The sequence below is a fragment of the Myotis brandtii genome, unplaced genomic scaffold, assembly GCF_000412655.1.
Source record: "Myotis brandtii unplaced genomic scaffold, ASM41265v1 scaffold440, whole genome shotgun sequence".
NCBI lineage: Eukaryota > Metazoa > Chordata > Mammalia > Chiroptera > Vespertilionidae > Myotis > Myotis brandtii.
The window spans coordinates 4,986,762-5,013,253 of record NW_005366834.1 but is presented as its reverse complement, the minus strand read 5'-3'; the positions used below and the strand labels follow the sequence as shown (position 1 = coordinate 5,013,253).

At 34.7% G+C, this 26,492-nt stretch overlaps 1 protein-coding gene and 1 long non-coding RNA gene across 8 annotated transcripts in view; one reads left to right on the top strand and one right to left on the bottom strand.

Annotated features, from left to right (window-relative positions):
* Window positions 1-434: 434 nt before the first annotated feature.
* On the top strand, window positions 435-14,540 carry LOC106727514. Its single transcript, XR_001363737.1, has 3 exons — window positions 435-445; window positions 1,940-1,944; window positions 9,321-14,540. It is a non-coding gene; the product is annotated as an uncharacterized LOC106727514 (long non-coding RNA).
* The window catches only part of CDH18 (cadherin 18, type 2), a 686,463-nt gene continuing 673,755 nt past the window's right edge, over window positions 13,785-26,492 (bottom strand). For 5 of the 7 annotated variants that reach the window (XM_014546326.1, XM_005874484.2, XM_014546327.1 and 2 more), the window contains 2 exons: window positions 24,199-24,450; window positions 13,785-15,000 (listed from right to left, as the gene is read on the bottom strand). In XM_014546326.1, the coding sequence (XP_014401812.1) occupies window positions 14,510-15,000; window positions 24,199-24,450 (743 nt within the window). In that variant the 3' untranslated portion in view covers window positions 13,785-14,509. The remainder of the gene's footprint in view (window positions 15,001-24,198; window positions 24,451-26,492) is intronic. The other 2 variants (XM_014546328.1, XM_014546330.1) reach the window with 2 other exon arrangements.

Genomic DNA, 26,492 nt, shown 5'->3' with positions numbered 1-26,492 from the left:
AATTTCCATTCTGAGGTCCAACATAGGAGTTGAAAAGTTTCTCATTACAGCAAATAATTGCCTGCATTTTTAAAATGTCAAGGTCTGGGAATAATTTCTGTCAAATAATAGAACATGACAAAAACTATTTGACCTGACCAGGTAGCTCAGTTGTTTGGATCATAGTGCCCATATGGCAAGGTTGCAGGTTGGATTCCCTGTCAGGGCACATAAAAGGATCAACAAATAAATTCATAAATAAGTGGAACAACAAATCTCTCTCTCTCTCTCTTTCTGAAATAAATAAAAACAAATTTGAAAAATGATGAGGTATATTCACTATTCTGTCTTTGCACAAAGGAAATACAGACTAATGGTAAGAGATGTGGTCTTAATATTTCAGTTTTGTATTTTTATTATGATCAGAATTAGAGTTTCTCTCTAGCCCAATACTGTTCTATAGCTTGTGAATTTTTCATTCCTGACACTACATTTCCTCTCTTGTGCCTAACAACATTACTAATCTCTGTTCATTCTTAATAAGTTGGTTCTAGATTTTCTCAGATCAAATGTTTCCAAATAAAGGCAATTTTTCCCCTGCAATTTTTGTCATTAAAATCTTTTTTTTTTCTAATTAGATCTTCTATATACAGAGTTAGCATGAAAGACTGCTGAAATTAATCAAATTCTCCTATTTTGAGGTCATCTTTTTATGGCTTAGCCTTGAGGGACCCAAAACATTGGGCTTCTGTCATAATCTCTATTATCTCTGGCCTCAAAAAGCTGAAGAGAGAGTAAATGAGTCAGCTAAGGCCTCCCTTGTCCTAATACTGGTATAGTGCAAGGAGAAAAATCTGCATTCCAACCTCTGTATGTTATAAGAATCAAAAATAACCAGAGAAGTTATCTAATAACAACACATTAAAGTGGCTAAGTACTAGAACTGAATTGTCCAATACAGTAGCCACTAGATATATAAAGCTATTAAGCATTTAAATTTGGTTACTGTGACTGAGACTACATTTTATTTTATTTGATGAACATTTGGTGACCTAATTGCAATGTGCTTTAAGGGTAATACATACAGTTAGTTTGAATAACATAACATAAAATTAGGTATCTTAATTTTTATGTTGACTGCATATTAACATGATGCTTTTTAATATAATCTAAGATTTGGCTGGCATGGTTTGTGTAGTCTTTATAGAATTGTTCTAAAATGAGAGTTTTAAAATAAGAGTGCAGAAATGAAAAGTACTTGTCTTTCTGTCAACAAGAGAATATGATATCTTAGGGGTGGAGGTGTGTCTTTGTGCAAAGCACTTCTAATATTTGATAAAATACAAAGTCATACTTTTAAAAGGCACTGTTGAGCAGTTAATTACATAAAGGAAATCTTCACAGATTCCAAAGAATAAAAAAAAAGCAGAAATTCAGAAAGGCAAACAAGCCCTCTAGACATTAAATACATAGACTATCAGCCAAGCTTTGCATTCCTGGATTAGGAGCCATAAAACACTAGTAGGGACACTTAAATGGTAATTTTGACAAACTGCTAGAGGCTGATTGTGGACTAGCATGAGAAATCTCGGGGCCTTCATCTTGGGAAGTCTACAATTTTGTGAGTTTTACTTCTAGGAACTCCAACAGACTCCTGCATTGAAGAACCAGGAAAGATTTCTTCCTGGATCTGGCAAGGTGATGGAAAAATCAACCATTGAGAAATAAACACAAAGCATCCCTTCTAACATGAGAAATGGGAAAAAGTCTTTATCAGAGCATGAATTCACCTAGGGGAAGAGCTTTTACCTGACTCCATTTACCTCTAGGCTAAAGCTAAGGGAGGGCATAAGCTAAGAAGCACTTGTTATAAAACATCACAACCCAAGGACACAGGATAACTAAAATGCACCAATGTAATCACAAGATTATAGTGAGGAGACAGAAGAAAGCTAGGTAGATAGGGTTGGGACCACGGGAAGGGAAATTAAAACCCAAGAACCCAACTAGATGGAGTTACTAAGACACCCCAACTGGGTGGGAAGAAAGGGCACACAAGTCAGAGGCATGAATTTTAAAATGTTTGGGTATTGCTAAGACAAGCAGCATGCAGATAACCAATCACAAGGCAGTAAGGCATATAAACCAATCCCAAGGATATTGCCAAAGCAGAATTCTCTCAGAATTAGGAGATTGTAAAATGGTACTCACCCCCAAAATTAAATGGTGTGTGCTTCCTCTCAAGCTCTTTCTCTTCTCCCAGAATACAATGGGTTCCTGACGTTCACTCTTGTGGCAGGGGAGCACATTCCCGCACCCACGTGGCTTATGGCCATGTGGGCCTCCACACATGGACTATTAGACTTTAATTAGCTTTGATACTAAACTACTCCCAACTGTAATATGGAAAGGAAGCTCCGGGCACTGGCCTGCTTCGGGAGCCCCAGTTGCTCCTCTTCTAAGACTGGTTTCTCCCAATAAACTTTGGTTCTATTAATTGTTTTTGTCCACGACTTCATTCTTTGATTTTTGTGACACAAGAACTCGGACTCAAACACCACCCACATTTTTGGGTATCAGTAGTATAGATAACTAAACCACTAAAATATTTGCTTATTATCATTATCAAATATTATGTACTGGATATTACTATAAATGTTATACGTTGATATGAATGCCAGCTCAAAGGTATTACCACAAACATGTGAGTAATGCTTTGCTTGACCTTACGATGGCCACAGCATCACTAGATGAAAGGAATTTTTCAGCTCCATTATAATCTTGTGGGACCACATCACTGACCAAAACATCATCATGTTGTGCACGACTATATATACATACAGATACTTCTTACTGGTTCTGTTTCTCTAGAGAACCCTGACTGATATACTCATTTATGATACAAATCTTTGGCAAACTAAGAATAGCTGAGAACTTCTCAATATGATCAAGAATGTATAAAAAAAACCCCACAAAATCTAACATTCATATGGTGCTAAATTGGACACTTTCTCCCTCAAAACAAGGCAAATATGCAGAAAAGAATTAACAGAGTAAACCTAAGACCGCTTCCCTTACAAAGTCCTGCTTGCAATTTGGCCCTTGCCTGGCATCTGAGAACTTAGATTTTGAGAGACTTCCCCCTTCTCCCTATCTGAAACCTAAACTGGTTTGTGGTACCTAAATTGTGCAAAAAATATGGTTTATTCTGAACATCTCTTACCTCTGGGAATTGGGAATTTTGATGTGCATAGGAAGAGAATGCATACATGACCAGGCCCCCGTGAATACCCTGGGCATTGAACTTTAACAAGCTGATATCCAGTAATATTTCATACCTTTTATTGCATCTGGATGGGCCATGGTACCATCTCTCACCAAATAGGATGTGAATGGATCAGTCTGTCTTTTTTATGAAGGCAACTGGTTGTAGAGGGTCCAGCATTTGACTTCAAGACCTAGGGGATATCAGAGAGATAAATGGAAGGAGACTAGATTTATGAATCACTGCTTAGGGGAGATCCTTATACAAATCTGGAACAATTGAACTTTACCAAAGAAGAAATAAACCCTGTTTTATAAACCACTGAAACTCTTTCCTGTTACAGTAAACAGCATTGCCTTAATAAATACAGATACAATAGTTATAAGAGGTGTGGGAGAGATTTGTATATTGGAAGGCTAATATTTAAAAATAAGAAAAATCTTTATTTAAATGAGTTAACTTTCAAACTTAAAATGTTCAATAAAGACTAATTACTAAAGCAGAAGGAATTTTAAAGGTATGAAGCTAATAGAAACTAGGACCCTAAAATATGCTATAGAAAGAAATGAAAATTGAATATTACTCATTAAAAAGTGATAAAATTGGCAAAATTATTTCAAGTTTGAAAAAAGAGCAAAAGGAGAGATGGAAAAATGTTTGAGGGTTAAAAGTAAATAAATGTTGATGCAATAGATATTAAAAAGATAGCAAGATAACATAACTATCTTCTGCTGAAAATTTAAAAACATTTTAAATGATAAATATCTAGAAAATTCTAGTTTTACAAAAACCGACACAAGAAGAATTAAAAAACTATTAATATTCTTAAAAGTATTAAACAATTGAGTCAAGAATTAAAAATCCGCCGAAACCGGTTTGGCTCAGTGGATAGAGTGTCGGCCTGCGGACTGAAGGGTCCGGGGTTCGATTCCGGTCAAGGGCATGTACCTGGGTTGCGCGCACATCCCCAGTGGGAGATGTGCAGGAGGCAGCTGATCGATGTTTCTCTTTCATCGATGTTTCTAACTCTCTATCTCTCTCCCTTCCTCTCTGTAAAAAATCAATAAAATATATTTTTTTAAAAAAATTAAAAAAATTAAAAAAAAAGAATTAAAAATCTCACTCATCTCCACTGTCCCCCAATGTAGGCTCAGATAATTTTACAGAGTTCAATCAGGTTTTCCAGTCTTATCTAAAATATTCTAATAATAAAAATATGTTAAAGGACCCTAATTTTTATTTTATACTGAATAAGATTGACACCATAATTTTAAAAAGCAAAATAAAAAATTAAAGCAGCCCAGCCAGTGTGGTTCAGCGGTTGAGCGTTGACCTATGAACCAGGAAGTTACGGTTCAATTCCTGGTCAGGGCACATGCCCAGGTAGCGGGCTTGATCCTAGTATTTTTGTGCTTGCTATAAAATCTTGCCTATTGCAAGTTGTGACATGGACTTGAGACCTACTGTAAACTGTGTGTATTCAAAATGATCACTGTACCTCTTTTAATAATTTGATTTTGATTCTTAAAATTTCTCCATCCATATAATATCAGAGTAGCTTTATTTATCCTTCCAATTTCTATCTGAAAATTCTACCCTTTAGGAAACCCATAATGAGTATTGTTTCCTATTACCAAGAATTTGCTTTCTAAATGTCATACAAAAGTGACTAACATCAGCCATCTGTCCTGATTAGACTACAGTCTTTTGTTGTAATAATTTGGATAACATGAGGCATTTTTGTGTGCCCCTTTTTCAGTTTGATTTCCCAAACTCGCTCATGTCAGCACCAGTGCATGTGGTAGGGAAGTGTTTTTATTAAAAAACTAGAGGCCCGATGCATGAAATTCGTGCAAGGGGCTCAGCCCTCACAGCCCCAGCTTCGTCCAGAAGGTCGTCTGGAAGGACGTCCAGAAGGTCATTCGGCTGTCTGGTCTAATTAGCATATTATGCTTTTATGATTATAAATATGACTGACAAACCTTAGCAGGTTTTGCTCAGTGGATAGAGCATCAGCCTGTGGACCAAAGGGAATCCGATCAAGGGCACATACCTTGGTTGCAGGCTCCTCCCGGGCTCAGGTCCTGGTCAGGGCTAGTGCAGGAGGCAACCAATCAATGTGGTTCTCTTACGTGGATATTTCTCTCTGTCCTTCTCTCTTCCACTCTCTCTAAAAATCAATGGAAATATATCCTTGGGTGAGGATATAAAGTAAGGGTTTTTACTTTCCCTATGACCATTTTAAAAAAAAATAAATCTCCAAACTTCTCATATTCTAACCCCTTCCTGTCTACTCCTGGCTTTAACTTTCTTGACATGGTCATTAGCACTTTATAACACAATGTTTTTGTTTATTTCACATTCCCAATATGTTCTGTTCTATAGTAAATTATATTATCAAAACCTTTATTTGTGAATTAAAAATTCAGTGCCCTCATTATTTAATTTTTCAAAACAATTAAGTGTAATCTAGTTAGGTTCTGGTTGGTCCTCTTTAAGAAACCATTGGCAAAAAACAGTCTTTAAATGATCCTGAGGTAAAGGGTAAGTGGAAATTTAAGGAACTATTCTTTAACAGACAAGGAAATAGCTACCAAAGATGACCTCACAGGGAGAGTCTTAGATGTCAAATTTATTGAGACATAATAAGATTTAGAAAAGACAAAAGAAAATGTGTGAAATTCTGTTATTTTTTATTAGGAATTTCTACCTTTTCAGCAAACAAGATTAGGCTGTCCTTTAACAGAGAGAGACTGGTGTGTGACTGGGCTATAGTGAAAAGCAGAAATGTCCTCCAAATCAACTCTTATTTCCAATAAGAGCTGCCTTAATATTATTAAGTTACTATGTGCTAGTAAAATGCACTCCTGTTAACTCCCACAATGGGAAGCTATGTTTTATGAAAACAAATGTTTATTTTCCTATTTGTGGAACATGAAGTTTTATTTTCAGTCAGATGAAGAAGTAGACTCTAAATAAATCATTTTATTTTGTCCAATACCTCCTAAAATAGGAGCATTCTTCTTTCATTGAAATTGGATAATAGACTCTCTACTATATTAGAGATAAAACTCTATCACAATTAATAATGTATAAATAAAAATTGATAATCTGGTATCTCAAGATTTTGGGTAGAAGGGAGGGGTGAATTGATTTTGAAGTAGATGCCAGGTTTTCTGCCAGATCCTGCATTATTTCTATTCTAAGAATTTACAAGTACTGGATGGTAATTGAGCATTTATTATAATTGAGCATTTATTACTTATTATATAATAGCAAGGCATTATTATACATGATAAGTCCCTGTAATTTCCCCCCACAGAAGTGTTGCCTTTATCATACAAAATATACCTTATGAATATGCTAATGACTTTTGCTTCTTTTGAATTTTGAGAGTTTCATAAACCTCCAAATATTCTTACTCTAAACACTTCATTTACATATTTTTTAAAACTAGAATTAATTTTCATTTAAAAAATAATTATATTAACAATATAAACTGATATTTATAAAAAAGATTCTGAAACAGAGAGAAATAAAGAATAAGTATAATTCATAAAATTATACTAATTTATTAGACTAAACTTATATGTAGATTTTTATGTACTGAAGTTATTAAAGATAATCCACTACACACAGTGAAATAGAGATTATAAGGTCCTTTGTCTTCTGCATGGTGAAGTGAAGGACTGAATGAGCTAATAATATATTTTTGCCTGCCTGAATAGAAAATACATATTCTTGCTTAGTCTGTGTTGAAACTTTGCAAAGCTTTGATACCTGTAATATATAACTCAGGCCACCTTTTTTTTTGAGTCCAGAGGTTGGGGAGATTGAGATTGAAAAATGAAACCATAATACTACTACTTAATTTGCTAAGAACTTTACTAATTTCTGTGTTTTGCACAAAAAATCACAACTGGTATTCATAACAACTCTGTGAGATAAATATAAAGATATTTCTATCTAAGACTCAAGGGAGAATTTGAACAATGTTTAAATTGACATTTAAACTTTGACAAGTAGTTGTCACAGATTCATGATATGTTCTGAATCATGGGCTCCTAAACCTAAGATAATCCCCCCCCGCCTCCCCCAGCTATTAATCTAGGCCTAAATATTTCTGTTAATATTTTACAGGTTCATATTTTAATTTAAGGCATTAATTAAGAATCAAGGAAGCTGAGTTGTGATTTTTCCTCAAGACTATTTGTCCCAATAAAGCATTTCACGTTCCTATATCACTTACTTTCTCAAACTGAAACTGAGACAGTTAAGGGTGGTTGGGACAGCTAACTTTAAATTGGGCAAGTGAAATATATGGACAGATAATTTGAGAATTATTTAGTGAAATACAACTTAGAAGAAGCTTATGCACTGTATCTCAACCTAAACGAAAAGATATGCTTGAAAGTAGTTTTTAAGTTGGTCTTTTATCGATAGGCTAATTGCCATGTATTACCATTGTGTGATTAATATGAAATTTATGTGCAATTGGAAAAGAAACACAGGTGATGAAATCTGGGAGACTTATTCAATGTTGGTTGTTCTTGAAAAAATTTCTAAGTTTTCTTTTAAGTGAAGGAAATGGTATCAATAAAATAATAATTATTTTTTGAAAATTATAATTATACTTTAACTTTTAAAACATGATATTAAAAATACTTTGTAAAAAGTAAAACACTTTTAATATCACTTCTGATTTTAATGTCTTATGAAATGGATTATCAAAGCCTTTTGAAATAAATTTAACATGAACAACAATGGCTTCTCCTGCCAGCTGTCTTTGGAAGAATGAAGACAGGATGGATTATAGGAGATTGGAAACCCACAGTGTTGCAAGAGCTACAAAACCAAATCACATCATGGAATGAAACCTCAAGCTCACAGGAAAGTGACTTTCACAGAGTATTTTTCTGAATGCAATTTTCTTTTATTATTTTTTGTGAGGAAGAGCATGATTAGTGACAAAGGGGGAGGAAATGTATTGAAAACAAAACCCTGAAAACAACATGATAACTACTTTCTATTTCTGAAAAACATTTTTCTTAAATTTGTTCTGAAAAATACATGAAATATAGAAATTGCTCTTATATAGCTTTTCATTGTAAAAAAAATGAGGCAAGTAAATGTCAAAAAAGAAAAAGTGAGAAACAGAAGATATAAAAGTAGGGATTTCAGGCTAAATCTACTTGTGATATTAACAAGTCATTGAATTTTCATGCTGTATGATAGCCATTTTTGAAAATAAATTCATGTGTAATTTTATATAATGAAACACAAAAACATGTGCCATCTTTTGTGTAGAGTATTAAAATAACATATATTAAAAATAAATGGTATAGTTTTAATAAGGCATCAATTTGTTCTTTGGTATTTGAATATTATTTCTTTTTACTTCAAAAATATCTTATACTTAAAAATATAATTCTATAAATTAAACACATTTATATAGTTAAGAATAAATTTTATTCTTAAAAGCATGTTTCTTGCCTTCATTTTAATTTATTTTTATTAGGATAAAAATGATAAAATTAAGTGATTCCATGCCTGAAATATATATTACCGATGACATTTTTTTTAACCTTCTCCAGATGGAATCCTAAAATAAGTAATTATCTTTTGAAAATAATTAAAATAGCCAAATATTACTTATTTTTTGTAGGTACACAAAACTCCGGAATCTGTCTTTACCAAATGATAGATATTAATGAAAGATTCAGATTTCTAAAAGAGAAGTCTGGCCATGCCCACTTTTCTGCTTGTGGGGAAAATAATCTCAATGATATTCAGACTGGTTAACGACGAAGTTCCATTCAGTCATCTTCAATCTAAATTCAATCTAACAACTTACGTGATTTACCAGCAATAAATTATCTATTTGACATAGAATAATCACCCTTTGGACATTTGCTGAAACTTCCTGCTCTGCTTCTACTTCCTTTGGACGTGTCTCATTCTCCCTGTGGTAGAGACTAAAAGTGCTGCATGGGCTTAAGGTGCTCTTGGATCACTCCTAGCATTTTTATCCCAACATATTGTAGAACACATTCCACTTTTGCTTTCTTTTATATAGCTTATAGTTTTTACATGTAGGTCTTAATTCTCAAGTGAGACTCTAATAGTTTCATTGAGGATAGAGTCGCCAAGACTTTTTTTCCATCTCTCTCAGGACTTGGAATAGGATCTTAAATATGGTGCTCATTTAGAGGGCCTTAGTCAATTCATAAGTGTTAGAATACATTAATTTTTTTTGGAAATTAAGGCATCCGAAATAGCACTTTGAAAATGCCAGTAGATGATTTAGATTAAGAATTTGCAGTATTTTTACATAAGAAAAATTGCTTGTTTTATTAAGGTGGCACTAGCTATTGTGGCCCAATTTTCTTATTTCCAAAGCTAATATTGCTGGGCAATAAGACTAAACCATGCAATCCTGTCAGTGTTGCTCAGTGATTGAGCGTCAACCCATGAACCAGAAGATCACACCGTTTGATACCAGTCAGGGCACATGCAAACCATCCAATGAACTCATTTTAAATTATAAACTGCATACCTTCCTCACAGGATATAATTTCAAGAATCCTTGAGTGACTATTTTCTCCATTAAATTTCACCCAAGACTTTAAAAAATGGATCATTACTAAAATATTTTTGATGTCTCTGTAGTATTGAAGGGCAAAAGTCCTTTATTTCCATAAACTCAGCGAAGTGAAAAGGTATAATTCTTACTCGCTAACTTAAAAGCATTTTTTGGAACTTCTTAAAAAATGATCTATTTTTTCTCTCATCTCTTCCTTTATTAAAAAACTACATATTTCATTGATATAAATCAAAGCAAGAACACTCATTTCCAAATGTTAAAATCATTGGTACTGATATTTTTATCTTTAAATTATGTATTTGGAATACTTGAAAAAGTGAGTGGGTTCTGTGCTGGTTATGCTAGTCAAATGCTTGTGAACTACTTCAGATTGTATAGTTTGTGAGATTCCTAATCCTATAGAACAAAAAGATTTACCTTGTGCAGATGAGGTAGAAAATAAAAGTTGAAATGGTCTTGTTTCCTTCAAATAATATTTAAATTGTCTTTCTCCCTAAAGGGTCAAAAAAAGGAAATTTGAATTTGAGTCAGATCTCTCAACAACTGTTCTGAGGTTTGTTCAATTAAAATTGAAAGCCAAGTAAGTTCATTCAACGTTACCAAATCTTGAAACTAAGTACAATTTAAGTTTGAAACTTAGGATTCTTCCCTCTTTCCAGAATATGTAGCTTTAGAGTTCTGATTTGTTGAAAAGCTGATCAAGTACTATCCATACTAATAAGCAGTTGAAAAGTTATCCCCAAAAGGCATTGGATCTATGCACATCCTTCTATACTCATTACCATGCTCAGTTAATTGCTGATTTTTGATGGTTGCTGAAGTGAATAGTCTACCTACATTTCTGCTTGTTTTCCCTATATATTCAGCTAAACCAGACAAAAAGAAAACAAGCTACACACATCAGTGCAGGTCTATACAAACAAAACAATGAGCAGTGGTATATTTAATCTTTCCATATTGCTACTAAGAATTTTGGACCCAATATGAGTCTCTCCTTCTACCCAGATTTTTGACTACATTGCATTACGCTAAGCATATAAGTCAAAGAATGTGTTAGTATTTAATAGCTGCACTGTGACCATTAAATCACTTCTAAAATAATGATTTATTACTGCTTGATAATTTTGTTCTGTGTAACCACCTCTGTGAATTAGATTCAATCTTTGACAGCACTGAAAGTTAGGCTGAGGCTGGATACAAAATGAAGGTCAAAAATTGTCCATTAAATTCTACCTGAATCTTCCACATGCTGTATACTAAAGGTTTGTATACTTCTTGTATTTGGGTCATATCAATATCCAAGTCACTATTATAAATATTCCTTTATTCTCCAATATTCTCCAAGAAAAGTTATGTGCACATATATGCGTGTTTATGTCAATGCAATTTCTCCCAAAATATTTTCCTCCTGTACCACGTTTTAAGAAAGTCACAATTTAACTTTGTATAGAGCCTTTTCTTAGGGAAAATTTCCTCTTCATTCTCATCTTTAAATCTGTATTTTGTACAGATTTGTTATAGAAATAATTTCTGATGGTAGATGTTTAGCAATTTCTGCAAGATCTATTAATGTTTTACTGTTTTCACAAATATTGGAATTTATAAATTAGCATAAGAAAATCTTGGATAAAAATTTATTGTAACAATTTCTATTTCCTCTACTTAGCAGTCACCATTTAGTATTGCCTCTGTGGGTAAAAAATTATCTTATTAGAAAGAAGTAAATTTATTTCAAAGTTATATTTTATTTAGATCTATGAATATAATTATGACATACAAAATGTGCTGAGCACATTAGTGATTCCATAGCTGATTCCATATGAAATCATATATGGTTCCAGAGTTGATTATCCATGGTTAGTGAATGCTCAGAGTTGATGTGTCAACTCTTTGCTCACTAAACATTTCGAGAATTTTCTCCTAACATTGATAAACTTGAGTTTTTAAAGCAAGGTATTGAATGTTGAATGATTTCAGTGCATTTGCAAAGCATTTATACATCATTATTGTGTGCGTGTGTGTGTTTTACTAAAAGTAGCAGAATAAAAAATGAGACCCAATCCATATTTATGATAATAATATAATTGCCTAGTTTCAGAGGTCATATAAAAATAATGTTTGTGATGCTTTCATTAATAAAATTCTAAAAGAAATCAACATAGAAACAATATTTCAATACTACAGTAGCTCCATTTTGCCTCCACATTAGATTTTATATCAGGGACTTAGAAGCAATCCGTTATCATTAGCATGTGCAATTAAAAATTAGATGGATCTGGCTGGTTTTTTTTCTACAAAAGCAGGGAAATATTTTAGTAAGACCCTTGGCTTTTATGTAAATGGTTATACGTACAGATACATTTTCATCGTTCAAATCCTCATTTGTAAAGTTACTGGGTGAATAATAAACACAAACGAGCAAAACAATATAAAACAAAACAAAAGCTGTGGATGGTTTATCAAGTCTAAATCCAAAAGCCTACTGGACTCCTGAAACCTGGCCTTCCTGGTCCTCTTTGCATAGGAAAATCAAAATACCAGGATTCATAAAATTCTCCCCAAGGTTGACCCTTCCTTCGGGATGAGTGTGGCCCAACATTTCCATAATCAGAGTAGGTACCTCCAGAGGTTATTCCCCAAAGCCCCTGAGTGTCTCTTTTGATTTAGCTTTTTGCCAGAACGCACTGTTGTGATATAAAAAAGCGATAAAGTAGTATCTGGAAAGTTAAAATGTTATAAAAAATTAAATTACATTTTATTCCTCAGGCTTAAAACACAAATTGAGAATTATTCAAATTAAACTTACTTCCCATACCTCAAAACTGAAATATGATAGCACAGGGCAGTTACGAACAGAGGCAAATATTCAAAGTTTTGCACATAGGTAGAATCAGACAGAAAGTGTCATATAGCTTTTGAGGACACTGTAATATGATAAATTTGAAGAGCAAACAAAATAACACCCCCTTGAAATTATTCTTCGTTGTGGATTTCAATTAATACATAAATGTGGTCATTTTTGGCTAATAGGACCCTATGCTATGAATTGTTATTTCAAGATCAATAGCAACAACCATAAATATTATCTAAACAATTTGGGTGCAAAACCCCAAAGAAATTCTAAGAAAATTAGCTGATTTGGAAAAATATTAAAATAACTAAACCTGTTTATTATATGTATAGTTAGTAGTTGCTTCACTGTTGAAGGTTTATGCAATTCTCCCATAATACATTTTATTCAAAACGTATGCAACTATACATTTATATGCCAATGGAATTAGAAAATTAGATGGTGTCTGCAAGCCTTTATGTAACAAAAGTTTATCGTGGGCAAAGCATTTTTGCAGATACTTATGGATCCTCACACAAGCCTGTGAGGTAGGGAGGAAAGCCATCTTTACAGTTCGAACCCTAAAGCTCAGAAACTTTGGGGACATCTCCAAGAATAATACGTGTGAATCTCCTTTGTTGTTGTTTGCTCCTAGTCTTACATATTTTCCTGCAGATCCCAAGCATATAAGGGCTAATCAGTCAGTGAGATGGGACAAATCTGAACCTATGTAGGGAATAAAAGTCAATATTAAGTCTATAAGGTATTGGGGATAATCTTTTCGGACTACATTCTTATCTGGCGATGTATATATTTTCGATGACTGGCCATGCCATAAGTAAGCCAACTGTACTGAAGTCTAAACAAATTACAAAATTTCTGACAACTAATTTTAGTTACAGGAATGATCAAATCTTCTGATTTAAACATACTAAAACCAATGGGGTCCAGGGGGAGGGAGAAATAGAGTTCCCCAAAGGTTTGAACAGGGTGAGGTTTATAGCTACTTTTTAGATCAAATCTTTCCCTGATATTTCAGATTATCTGAGTATACCATAAACCATTCATTTTATCAATTTAATAAAAAGTGTTTTTTTTTTCTTTTAAAATAAAAGGGAGCCTGTGGGACAGAAACAACCATCTCTGTGCTTCAGAGCGGTGCACAGTCAGTGCATAGAAATTGCATACATTATAGTGCAAGCAGCAAATCCCCATGCTCCATCCATTCCGTATGGAGAAAAGAAGTGGGGAGGGCAAAGAAAAATGGCCCATACAAGTCTGTGACAGAGTGGCCTAATAGACTGGGTATCTCTCACGTCACTTAAACATAAGACGAAGCTAATGAGATCTGTCACAATAACAGAGCATGGGTCTCAAAAGTCCACCCAGAAAAGTGGACAAGGAGGTCTTGATTACCTTCTCAAGTTTTATTCTGCAGTGAACCACCCCTAGAAATCAGTCATAAGTGAGTTTGAACCTTTCTACTTCGTTTTGTTTTGGGGAAAAAAAATCACAAGGTATTGAAACGAATATCATTGTTTGGTTGAATCCAGGTATTCTTAAGTAAACAGTACCACAGACTTTATTGAGCAATTGAAAATATACACAAGGTACAATAGCTTTTTCTCTGTTTGTGTTGTTTTGTTTAATTTGACTTTCTTCTGATTAAATAACCCAGTTTCGATCATGAAAAGGGCACTTGTTTCTACAGTGGCTGTGTACAGCTTGCTCAGTTCCAAGTACTGTTCCCACACTTCTTCTTTGTCATGGCTGAGGTTATGTCTTCACTTGCTCAGGCAGAAAATTCTAGAATGTTGAAAGAATGGCCCCCCTAAGTTGTTCTTTCAGATTCCATTTCTCCATAGAGTTCAGCCAACTTTTTAAACTCTGGTCCCCAGTCCCCAAGGTACTGATAATCCTGGTCTGACTGTGTAGTGGCTGAGTCCAGGGAGCTGATAGAACCAGCTTCTGATCTCTGACCCTCATAGGCATAAGTCTGAAGAGAGTCATAAGGAGGGACACTGGGGTCTAGGTCAGCTTCTGCCAGTCTCTGTTTGATGAATTCCTGAACATCTATACTTTCCAGGGTGGACAATGTCTGGTGTCTGGGCGTGAGTTGCACTTCAGGTCTGATATCTCTCCGGTATTTGAGCTCCTCAGCTGCAGACGGATTCCTCAAGGCGGTGATGTCAAAGGCCTCAGTGTCTTCCTCCCCGCCCCCTTCGTCATCATAGGTGACCACATTCTCCCGCACATCCTCCTCTGAAATGATCAGGGGCTCTTTTTTGCTGCGTCTCAGGGTGATAAAAAGTACTACAATCACTGAGGAAAAGGGAAAGAGAAGGAAGAATTAGAGAAAAAAAAAGAGGGAATTGGTGGGGATTTGACATCAGCAATTTCCAACCCTTGTCATCAACTACATCCCATTCAGGCTTGCATTGTAACACAACCCTGATCTTTGCACTCTCTGAATAACACCTCAAGGTTTTTTTTGTTTTGTTTTTTTTTAATATCACAAATAATTAAAAAAATAGTTACCCTTATAAAACATTAGGAATTTCTGATCTTTTCTAGAATGCCACAGTGTTCTCATTTGCCAGGCTTATGCATTTGGGATTGCTATATAGCCATTCAGTGTTTACACGGAGACAAACTGATGATGGAAATGAAATATGAAATTTTGACTAGAAAAATGATGGTGTGTGGATCTACCTACAGATACTTAGTTTTTCTAGGGAGATACACTGAAGACAGGCTATTTTAAAATCTTTTTTTAAAAAAAAAATACATATTTCTATTGATTTTAGAGAGGATGGAAGAAGGACAGAGAGATAGAAACATCAATGTTGAGAGAAAATCCTCCATCCACTGCCTCCTGCACGCCTCCTACTGGGGATTGAGGCTGCAACCCAGGCATGTGCCCTGACTTGGAATTGAACCTCTACACGCCTCCTACTGGGGATTGAGGCTGCAACCCAACCATGTTCCCTGACTGGGAATTGAACGTATATTTTCTGGTTCATAGGTCAATGTTCAACCATTGAGCCACACTGGCCAGGCAACAGGATATTTTAAGTTTCTATAAAATAGGAAGGGGTTTCTGCCATAAATCCTGTACTTTTGATGCTTTGTTGGAAACCAAAGCAGGGATATTTTACATGGTTGATCTCTTTTGTCCATTTTCCTTTAGAAAAATAGCATCATGCATTAATAATTGCATTTTCTATCAAGCTGCAAAGGTGTTATTTTATCTGTATATAATTTAGATTTCCTAGGAATTTTTCAGTTGGCACGTTGTTCTTTACATGATGTCTTTACTTAATCTTCACAACAGAGCTGGGGCTTTGCTCATTTTAAACATGAGAAAACTGAGACTTAAGAGTGCTCACATGAATTTCTACAATCTAAGCCTAAGATCGCACAAGTGGCAGGTGGGAAAGCTTGGACCAGAATCTATGACTTCTCACATCAAAGGTCATGATGTTCCCATTACCACATTCTGCTTTATTATTTAAAAAAATATATTTTAATCTGAAATTCATATTTTTATATGGCATTTTGTTTATTTTTTTAATTTTGATATACTCTATTTTATTTGGCAATCCTAATTATATGTAAGCTTTAAGTGGTTGTAAAACAAACACTGGGTTAGGTAATCTGTAGTTAAGAACATACCCAGTACTTTAGAAACTTTCCTTTTACCCCTTATTTCTAAAAAGTAATGGGAAGAGATTAACCAAAGAACTTGTATGCATATATGCACAACCCATGGACACAGACAATAGTGTGGTGAAGGCCTGGGTGGTGTGTGTGTGGCGGGGGGGGCGGTTAGAAGGGGTCAATGGGGAAAAAGAGGGACCTCTGTAATACTTTCAACAATAAAAAAATAAGAAATTTAAAAAAGAAAGCTTGCTGAATCTACTACTAGTTGATCTTAATGTTATTTTGATGATGAAAATGGAGATCACATGACTTTATGGAACTCTAGGACCCCAATTGTGATTGGCTTAGATGTTCATAGATCTACTGGGTAGATTCCTTCCTTCTCCAAACTGGGCTGATGTGGAGATTGGAACAGAAATTAAAAGTATTGTTCTGATAAATAAAAAGCAACTTCTAGTCTTACTTTTATTGTTATTGTCTCCTTGCTTCTCTTTATTGTTTAACCCCTTTAGTGTATGCCCCTAAGCAATACAGATCACCTTTGTCTATATTTGAAATAGATATCATAATGTACATGTGCTTAATACTTCAAAATATGGAGAGTAAGAGGAATAGATTTTCAAGCCATAAGTGGAAAGGATAATTATGAGACAGAAATCTACTACTATACATGTAAAAAGAGATGGTCACAGTACACTGGGAGGAATCTGATTTTATAAAAAAAGGCACATTGGAGGCTATGAGGATGAAGAAAAAGAGGACAAAACATTTTTAGATAGAATCAAAGAATTACCTCAAGAAGTATGGAATAAAAGGATCCTGACAATTTAATGGGAAAACGTAATAGGGGGAAACTGTAGCAGGCACAGGGAAGCTTTGGGTCACTGTGTTTGAAAGGAGTCATTACAGCAAACTGAAAATGAAATGCTGATGCTATGCAGGCCTGCTTCACAAAAACTATCCTACAGAATGAAACAGTTTCCAATCCACATTGCTTATACTTCAAAGACATTTTCTAACACAGCACTTTTTTTAAAAAAGAAGGAGATTAGCACTGAATGTAGTAAATATACATTTAATACTTCACTGTTTACGTTAGTGTAAATCCAGCCTAGAGCTTTCTAATTCAATGACCTAAGCAGCATCCTCAAGGAGCCGACTTCATTGTATTCATTGGTTTAGATTTATCATCCACTATATATTTCTGCTCATCTTTATGATTAAGTGATGAGGCTGTTCTAGATTAAAATATCTATTGCTACACACTGCCTAATTTATTGTAGCTAAATTTCTATCGTCTGTCAAGCACTGAATGTAGTAAATATACATTTAATACTTCACTGTTTACATTAGTGTAAATACAGCCTAGAGCTTTCTAATTCAATGGCCTAAGCAGCATCCGCAAGGAGCCAACTTCATTGTATTCAGAGGTTTAGATTTATCATCCACTATATATTTCTGCTCATCTTTATGATTAAGTGATGAGGCTGTTCTAGATTAAAATATCTATTGCTACACACTGCCTAATTTATTGTAGCAAAATTTCTATTGTCTGTCAATAAATCAAGTTATTTTCCTTTATGTTGAAATAATGGGTGGTTGATGTCAAGGGGATTTATGTGCATATACAGCAGAAAGAACTCGATCAATGCTATTGTCAAAGTACGGAGGTAATTTTCATGTCACCAATATTAGTATCATATTTGCCTAATGAACATAGGGAATAATGCTGGGTTTATTATTATGATAGTTTATGCTTGCTTATTCCCCCAAACGTAAGAAAATATTCCTGATATATTTTGATCCAAAATGTAGATACTAGTTAAGTTTGAATTTTGAGAATTTACATCTATTTCTTTCCAGAATAGTTATTTTCCAGTGACCAATATTCCTGGATTTGTTACCTGCGGATTTGATATGGGGATCAACATATAATTAATCATACAATCTGAAACACTTTTAAGAGTGAAAAGAATGTTGTTTATAAGGATATCAGGACAAATATGAACACATGGTCCTCTAGTCAAAGGCAATTTCAAATCAAATCAGAGAAGCCTGGCCAGTGTGGCTCAGTGGTTAAGCATTGACTTATGAATGAGGAGGTCACAGTTCAATTCCTAGGCAGGGCACATGCCCAGGTTACGGTATTGATCCCCAGTATGGGGCATGCAAGGGCAACCAATCAATGATTCTCTCTCATCACTGATGTTTCTATCTCTCTCTCCCTCTCCCTTCCTCTCTGAAATCAATAAAAATATATAAAAAATATTGGATAAGAATGTGGAAACATAGATGAGATGTGCTTTTGATGACTTTTTACACACATCGTTGTGGTTAAGTAGGTGTTTCTAGAGCAGAAAGCACACAGTAGTTATCCCATAAACAATTCTCATGTGGATGACAAAGAATCACCTGTATAAAACTGGCAATGTTGCATTGTATAAGTGAAACTTCATGCATAGTAATAGCCTCAGTGAGAAAATAATTTTAAAATATAGTTTAAATCAGCGTATGGTTACTAATGATACCAAACACATAATTTCACTTGAAAACATTTTTTTTTTAATATTTGAAAATCAAACTAAATGTTTTCTAAAAATTTCAAGAGCAGATTTATTAAAGGAGAATGACTGAAGATAATATTTATACACATAGATTTGAGAGTTAAATCTTTATTTAAAAACTGGCAATGAAATGAATATATTGAAATGACTCCCTCCCCTCCCACCAGTCTATCAAACCATACATTGAAGGCATGGTATCTCTTCCTACAGTGGGTCATCTGGGAAAACAGAATATGATAAAGCCACTGGGTTGACGAGAAACAGAAATTGTTTTTCTTTTTTTAAAAAAAAATATTTTTATTTATTTCAGATAGGAAGGGAGAGGGAGAGAGAGATAGAAACATCAATGATGAGAGACACTTATTGATCGGCTGGCTCCTGCACGCCCCCCACTGGAGATCGAGCCCATAACCTGGGCATCTGCCCTTGACTGGAATAGAACCCGGGACCCTTCAGTCCGTAGGCCAATGCTCTGTCCACTGAGCCAAACTGGCCAGGTCAGAAATTGTTTTTCTTCATTCAAAATTATCAATAATTTATGATATTATGAAGTTTGGTTATATGATCTGGACTGAAACATGAGTAAACTGTATTATTTTGAGAAGTCTTTATTTTAATGAATATTTTATTCTTTGTTAGTGTTTCTTTTTTTATTTTTATTTTTATTGATTAAGGTATTACATATGTGTCCTTTCTTTTTCTTCACTTCTTTTCTCTTTGAGTTTGGCCAGAATTTTAAAGCCACTTGATTTTTTTTATTTAAGAAAATTAAAATAAATTTATTAAGTATCATAATTTTATTTTATTGAAAAGGGGACTGAACTTTGGAAAAACATTTTCCTATTTGTTTTCTTATTTGTTTGTTTATATCATCATTCCAGTGATTGGAGTTCTAAGGGTTTTTGAGTTTTCTTAACCTAAACTGTCATACAACTTGCATTTGAATACCTTATATACTAACTCCCAACATACTTCCCTCAAATACTTTTAATAGCAGGTTTTTTTACTCCAAAATAATCACTTAATTATTTTTCATATGATCATATCATAATACTAACTTTGACAGAATGAGGTGACCCAAGTCTGGGAGATTATTTTTATTAGCTTCTTCAATCTGTCTATTTATACCTCGTATTGGCACTTCTCAGTGAAACTTCTTTTTTTAAACCAAGGGATGCCTACAAAGTCATCTAAGGTAGCTCTGGTGACAAATGGGTTGACACTTATCTCCTTATCAATCCCACCTTTGTCTCCTTGTTCCTTTCTTTCAAATCCACTCTGATCTCCATTTATCAAGAAATTGACATCCCAGAGTAGGAACAATCTAGCTGATGTACCCATCGAAGTCACCTGCTTATATGTGATGTGTGGACTGCAAGGGTCTGATTCAGATCCTGTTTTGGTGATTTCTTGTGCTGTGTGATTAAGGTGTGCTTTGCCAGCTGCCTGGTGCTCAGGCAAGTGGTGGGGTGAGGATGGGAAACAAATGTCAACTCCAACAAGGGGAAGGGGACTGTAGCTACCCTTCCTCTAGCACCAAATGTTGATTGCATCATGAAGGCTCACTCCTTATTCGCTCCCATCCATCCCATAAAATAGATCTGAAAAAGGTAATTCTAACAGGACAATGCCCTACTCACAATCTGCACATCTACCATCTACATTTAGGCCCTTTGATTTTCAAGCACCATTTTTTGTGGTAATCAATATATACATAGATGGAGTCTGAACATAGTGTAAAATATTGAATCGTGATATGTATATAGCAATATGTGTTATTATAATCAAACAAAAATAAGCACCTCAAAATTCTACAGATCGCTCTAGGTCCTTCCAGTGGAAACTGTATTTTCACAGAATCAGAAATATTGTAGAAAGAGCCTGAATGGGTCCCTAGGGTCACGCCATTAGTTAATGGCAAAACTAGGTCTAGGTTTATACAATTATGGTCATTTCACAAACAAATGGCTACTAGTTAAGACATATTTCTAAAATATTAATTTCATGATATATTTAGCTCTTAGGATTAAATGTCACTTTAGAATTACAAGGCCTATCATGAAGATTTGTTACCTCTGTTGTTGCTAATATTTTCCTTAGAAATTATAAACTCACACCTTAACAAACATTGTTTTAAAATGACAAATGACTATATTCTGAGTCTGTTGGTTCGTATCTTCTGAAAAACAATAATTACACCTAAAATCTCATAAAATATAAATTGCATTATAAGTGATTGCTTAAACCCAAGCTTAAGAAATTATTAGGCAACCTTTGGGTAAAACTATAAGAACACATTTGAGTTCCAATAAAAATAGCATCTTGGCTTCCTTAGTGCTTAGGGATAGCATAAAATTTAGAAATGGTCTCTTATTTATCCCAAAGGGAAAACCAAATTTTATAAAATAAGTTAAATGAGAATATTGTTTCATGAAATAAAAAATGTTATTTTACATAATACACCTTCAATCGACCTGAATATTAACATTTTTCAATTGCTTTTTAAGGTCTTAGTAAAGGAAAATAGTTTTATGAAGATAAATGATAACAAAAACCAAAGGTAACATGCCTCTCCCAACTGAACAATCTGTCAGAATAAAGATTCTGGAAGAACTTATATTAAAGTCATTAAATTCTATACTTTGTAGTTTTAAGTTAAAAACCCTAAAGGGATCAATGTTTGTAGTTGTTTCATTTTCTGTTTTTTGGTTTGTTTATGAGGTTGTTTTTTTGTGTTTTGTTTTTTAATTTCCAAAGACAAAAAATGTAATGTGTTACCATCTAAAGAAAACAGTATTGTGACCAATCAATATATACATTAAAACAAAAAAAACAAACAAAACAACTCCAGCCTGACAGATGTGGCTCAGTGGATGAGGGTTGATCCATGAACCAGGGGGTCACGGTTGGATTCCAGGTCAGGGCACGTGCCCGGTTTCGGGCTCCATCCCCAGTAGGAGGCCTGCAGGAGGCAACCAATCAATAGTTCTTTCTCATCATTGATGATTCTATATTTTTCTCCCTCTCACTTCCTCTCTCTGAAATAATAAAAAACAAACTAACAACAATAACAACAACACTCCAGAAAGTCTGATTTTCCTGATTTCCTTCTCCACCATGCATGTGTAAAAGAGTATACTGCAATAACATAGTTCTTGTCATGGTGCACCAAACCTCCATACCCACGTTGCGAAGTGCAATTGATACTTTTTGGTAATCCATTTATTTAACCTCTGAGCAGCTTTTGACATTGTGGAATGGTGTTCTCCCTTTGATACATTTTCTTCCTTTGACTTTTATGACATTATACTTTACTAAAATTCTTTTTTCGATGACTTTTCCTTTGGTCTCCTCTGCTCTCTCATTCTTCTTGACTTAATGATCACATTGGAGTTTATCACAGATCAGTCCTAGTCTGTTATCACTTTATATTCTCCAGCTGCAGTGGCTTCAACAAAGTGTGCTTCTGAAGTCCACCAGCTCAGGGAAGATCAGGATCACATTCAGCCAGAGATAAAAGGTGGCATTTGACACTGTTCTAACTTAGCCACATATCAAACTTATCCAACATCACTTCTTATCAGCTATTTTATTTTTTGACTGTGGAATGTTGTTTCAAAAAAGGACACTATGTCACAGACATGAATTTCTCTTCACAGAAATGAAATTATTAACATTGCACTTTTTCTAATGGAATCTCAGGGGCTTTAATTAAAATTTGTTTTAAGTATATTTTTATTGATTTCAGAGAAGAAGGGAGAGGGAGAGAGAGATAGAAACATCAATGATGAGAAAGAATCTTTGATCGGCTGCTTCCTGCACGTCCCCTACTAGGGATCTAGCCCGCAACCCAGCCCATGCCCTTGACCAGAATCCAACCTGGGACCCTTTGGTCAGCAGGCCAATGCTCTGTCCACTGAGCAAAACTGGTTAGGCCTTTAGTTAAAATTTTGATAAATATTTTCATCAGGGAACCTGCACCATATTATCCAAGATAGCTTCTGATTTCACCTAAAAATCCTGACATTAGCCACCTTTTTGCCATTTCCCTCAAAGTAAGCTGATCCAAACACTGCTATGTCTGAATGAGATGCTTCATTTCCTTCCTAGTCACTTTGCCTGGGGCTCTCTTGCCTTTGTGAGATCTGTTCTCTGCTTCATTCAGTCATTTTTTTTTCCCCAAAATGCAAACTTCATGATGAGATTTCATTACTTTAAATCTCTATTTATACTCCTGGAACAAATCCCACCACATTTACCATCTCCAAGAAGCCCCCACCTGCCTCAACCCTGCCTGAATCTCTATTCTACTTTTCAGCCTGATCCCACCTTGCTCTCCACTCCTTCTGTACAGGTAACTTGGCTTCCACCCCAGAAACAAAACAGGAAACATATCTTGCAAGAATTTATCTGTTTCACCAAAGCATATAGCTTTTGCTTTTTTGTTTTGCTTTGTTTTTTGTTTTCTGTATGGATTGTACAAAGAAAAGAACAAAAGTTAAGGCTGCCAAGAGAAAGATAGGAGGGAGAGAACACACTGGAAAAACAAATATATTTCTACTTTGAACTATAAAGCAGAAATACCCTTTACATCATTTTTTCTTGTTTTAAAAATCTAGATTTTCTGCCTTGTATTAAATAGCAATTCTAAAAAGTTTGTAGCAATAACAGCCACAAATGAGGTTGTCGTAAAAGTTAGACTTTTACAATAATAATACAAAATTAGAGGAAGTATTTTGCTTTTAAGCAAATAAAAGTCCTATTTGTTGTATCTTAATAAATTTTAATATCTCTAAGGCCCAAATTATTTAGACTAACTAACTTTAGAATTCAGCTAACATAGAAAATTAAGTAATATTTAAGACTAGTAGATGTTTCTACAAGAAAGCAATTTTTTAAATTTGGTGTTGAGATTAATTTTAGAACGATGCCACTTTTGCTCTTTGAAATTAATTGTAAAAGCCTATTCAATATGGGATTTAGACTATCAATTGTTTCTAAAATAGATTCCAAAATGATTTCTCTCATATCCCATTCCTTTTTCCTGCTCTTTCAACTTTTTTTGTCACATCTGAATCAAATCATGTCTAGATTAACAGTAATCTTGAGAAAGTAAATTGAAAGGAAATCTGTGCAGCCACATTTTGCTATTCACCTTATACATTTTTATTTCTTTATTTTGTCAAAATCCCTCTCTTCTCTCCATCTTTCTCGCTTGTCTAGTGCACTACTGGCCATTGTAGAGTTCACTCACAATTGCCATCATACAACATTACGATTTAGAAGGACTTACCTAGGAGAATGATAACACACAGAAGAATAGCGATTAAGGCTCCTGTACTCAAACCAGTGGAGGACAGGAACGCTTCGGGGTGGCAGGTCCGCACGCGCCCATCTCTCTCGCATGCACAAACCCTGATGGTGAGGGTGCTGCTGCTGCTGAGAGAGGGGATTCCACCATCAGAGATCATAATGGGGAGATAATACACATCCTGAATAGTTCGACTAAATCTCCTCCGCCTTGTCAGAATGCTGGCTGTGTTATCTATGACAGACATAAGCAAAACAAAATGTACTTAGTAAAGCGCCATTAAAGATTCACATTTACTTTAGTGAATAAAATGGGTATGTGTAATTTGGGTTTTAGTTTATGAAATGGAAAAGGGAACATAAAGGGGCAGTTACTAAAGAGTAACTAATATTGGTTCTCACACTGAGAAACCTATTTGAAAAATTAATAAAGCCCAAGCTAAAGGAGAGGGGAAACCGTGGAAGGCAGAGGAGGGAGAAAGCAATAGACACTGAACTTTAGGGTGAGTCAGTGGTCCCAAACCCAAACCTGGTGACTATGAATATAAGTGAGAGGCATGGACATCTACATATTTAGCAAATATTTAGATGACATTCATGTACAAAAAGGTTTAAGGTCCACTGGTATAGACAATATATCTATGGGGGAAACAGATCCTTTGATAAACTTTTTTAGACTTAGTTGTGATTTGAAGCACTCTTCTTATAGCAAACACATCATGGGAAAGTCAACAAAGAAAAAAATAGTAATTGTATTTTTATGTACTTTTTAAATGCTATTCACTACAGTAAATGCTTGCATGATAATCCACACACCTTAAAACGGAGAGGATGTTAAACTCTAGTGAACAAAATAGATCCAGAGACATAGAACACACTGACAAATCTCAAAAGGAAGGGGCATGGGGCAGGAAGCGCTTAACCAAAGAACTTGTATGCATATATGCATAACCCATGGGCACAGATAATGGTGTGGTGAAGGCCTAGGAGGATGTGAGAGGTAGAAGGTGGTCACGGGGGAAAAGAAAGGAGACCTCTGTAAGACTTTCAACAATAGAGATTCATTTTTTACAAAGGGACAGGATGTTAAATTCCTTATATTTTAAGGGATATCACTTACTATAAACAATAATTTGATAATAGAGAAACTGAGTCCCAGAGGCTAAACTGGCTGAAATCACAGAGCTAGTGAATGATCAGGATACAATCCCATTACATTCTAGAGCCCTCAAAACCACAATGTCATACTGCCTCTTCTCCACCAGTTCCCTCCCTGTTGGTATTGATGGCCTCTGGTGCACAGGGTGCGGGGTTATTTTTGCATTGTTATTCCTCATTTTATGTCTGCTAGTTTAATGACCTTCCTGGTGCATGCTATTAAAATAATATTTCCAAATCCATCAGAACAGGAGAAACGACTGAGATTCTTATTGGACTTAAGAAAATGTATATACCAGTATGTCCGAGGAGAAAGTTGGAAACAGAACCTTAACTTCTACTAGTCAGATAAATATTCATGGCTTCATATTGCTTTCATTTTTTCCTGGTTTTTTTTTTTCAGAAGCAGTAAGATCCATTCATAATTTAACTGTTATCAAGCCCATGCATGAAGCAATGCTTTTTGGCTTTCTTGCCAAGCTCCTTTCACATAATAGGTACTTGATACATAATGATGTGAACTACACTCAGCAGGAATTTGTCTTTTGTTACGGTGTCTTTATTATGTTGACACATATTAAGAAATTAAAACAGAAATGAACTAATATATCTTGTAATTCAGCAGCACAATCTCCTCATGTTCTCCACTAAAGGTGTATTCTTTCTCTCATGTTACCTGACTCCCCCTTCTTTTAATCTTGGAATTTACCTAATCTCAGTTTTTAGACTCTTGATTTTGCCTGCTCATTTAAGTTTGTAAGTATTCTCCTGGCTTCACTTGTGTTTCTGCCAAACGACAAGTGTATGATTCAATATGTCATTAAGTTCTTATTTGCACCCTGGAATGTCATTCCTTTGACCATCTGCCTCATTCCTTCTTGATAAATTTTAAAGCCCAGATAAACAAAACCATCCATTGTGTTAGGTTTCTGCTTTTAGATTCAGAAATAATATGGGTATAATAATTATAACCAACTCTATCAATTCCACCAAGCATGTAGAGACATTTAGATTATGCTCTCAGAGGGGATTAATAAGCAATCTATTACTATCCATTTTTACCCATTGCCATAAAGTAGTTTGATTCTGCATTTACTTTTGAGCCATATTCCCCCACTC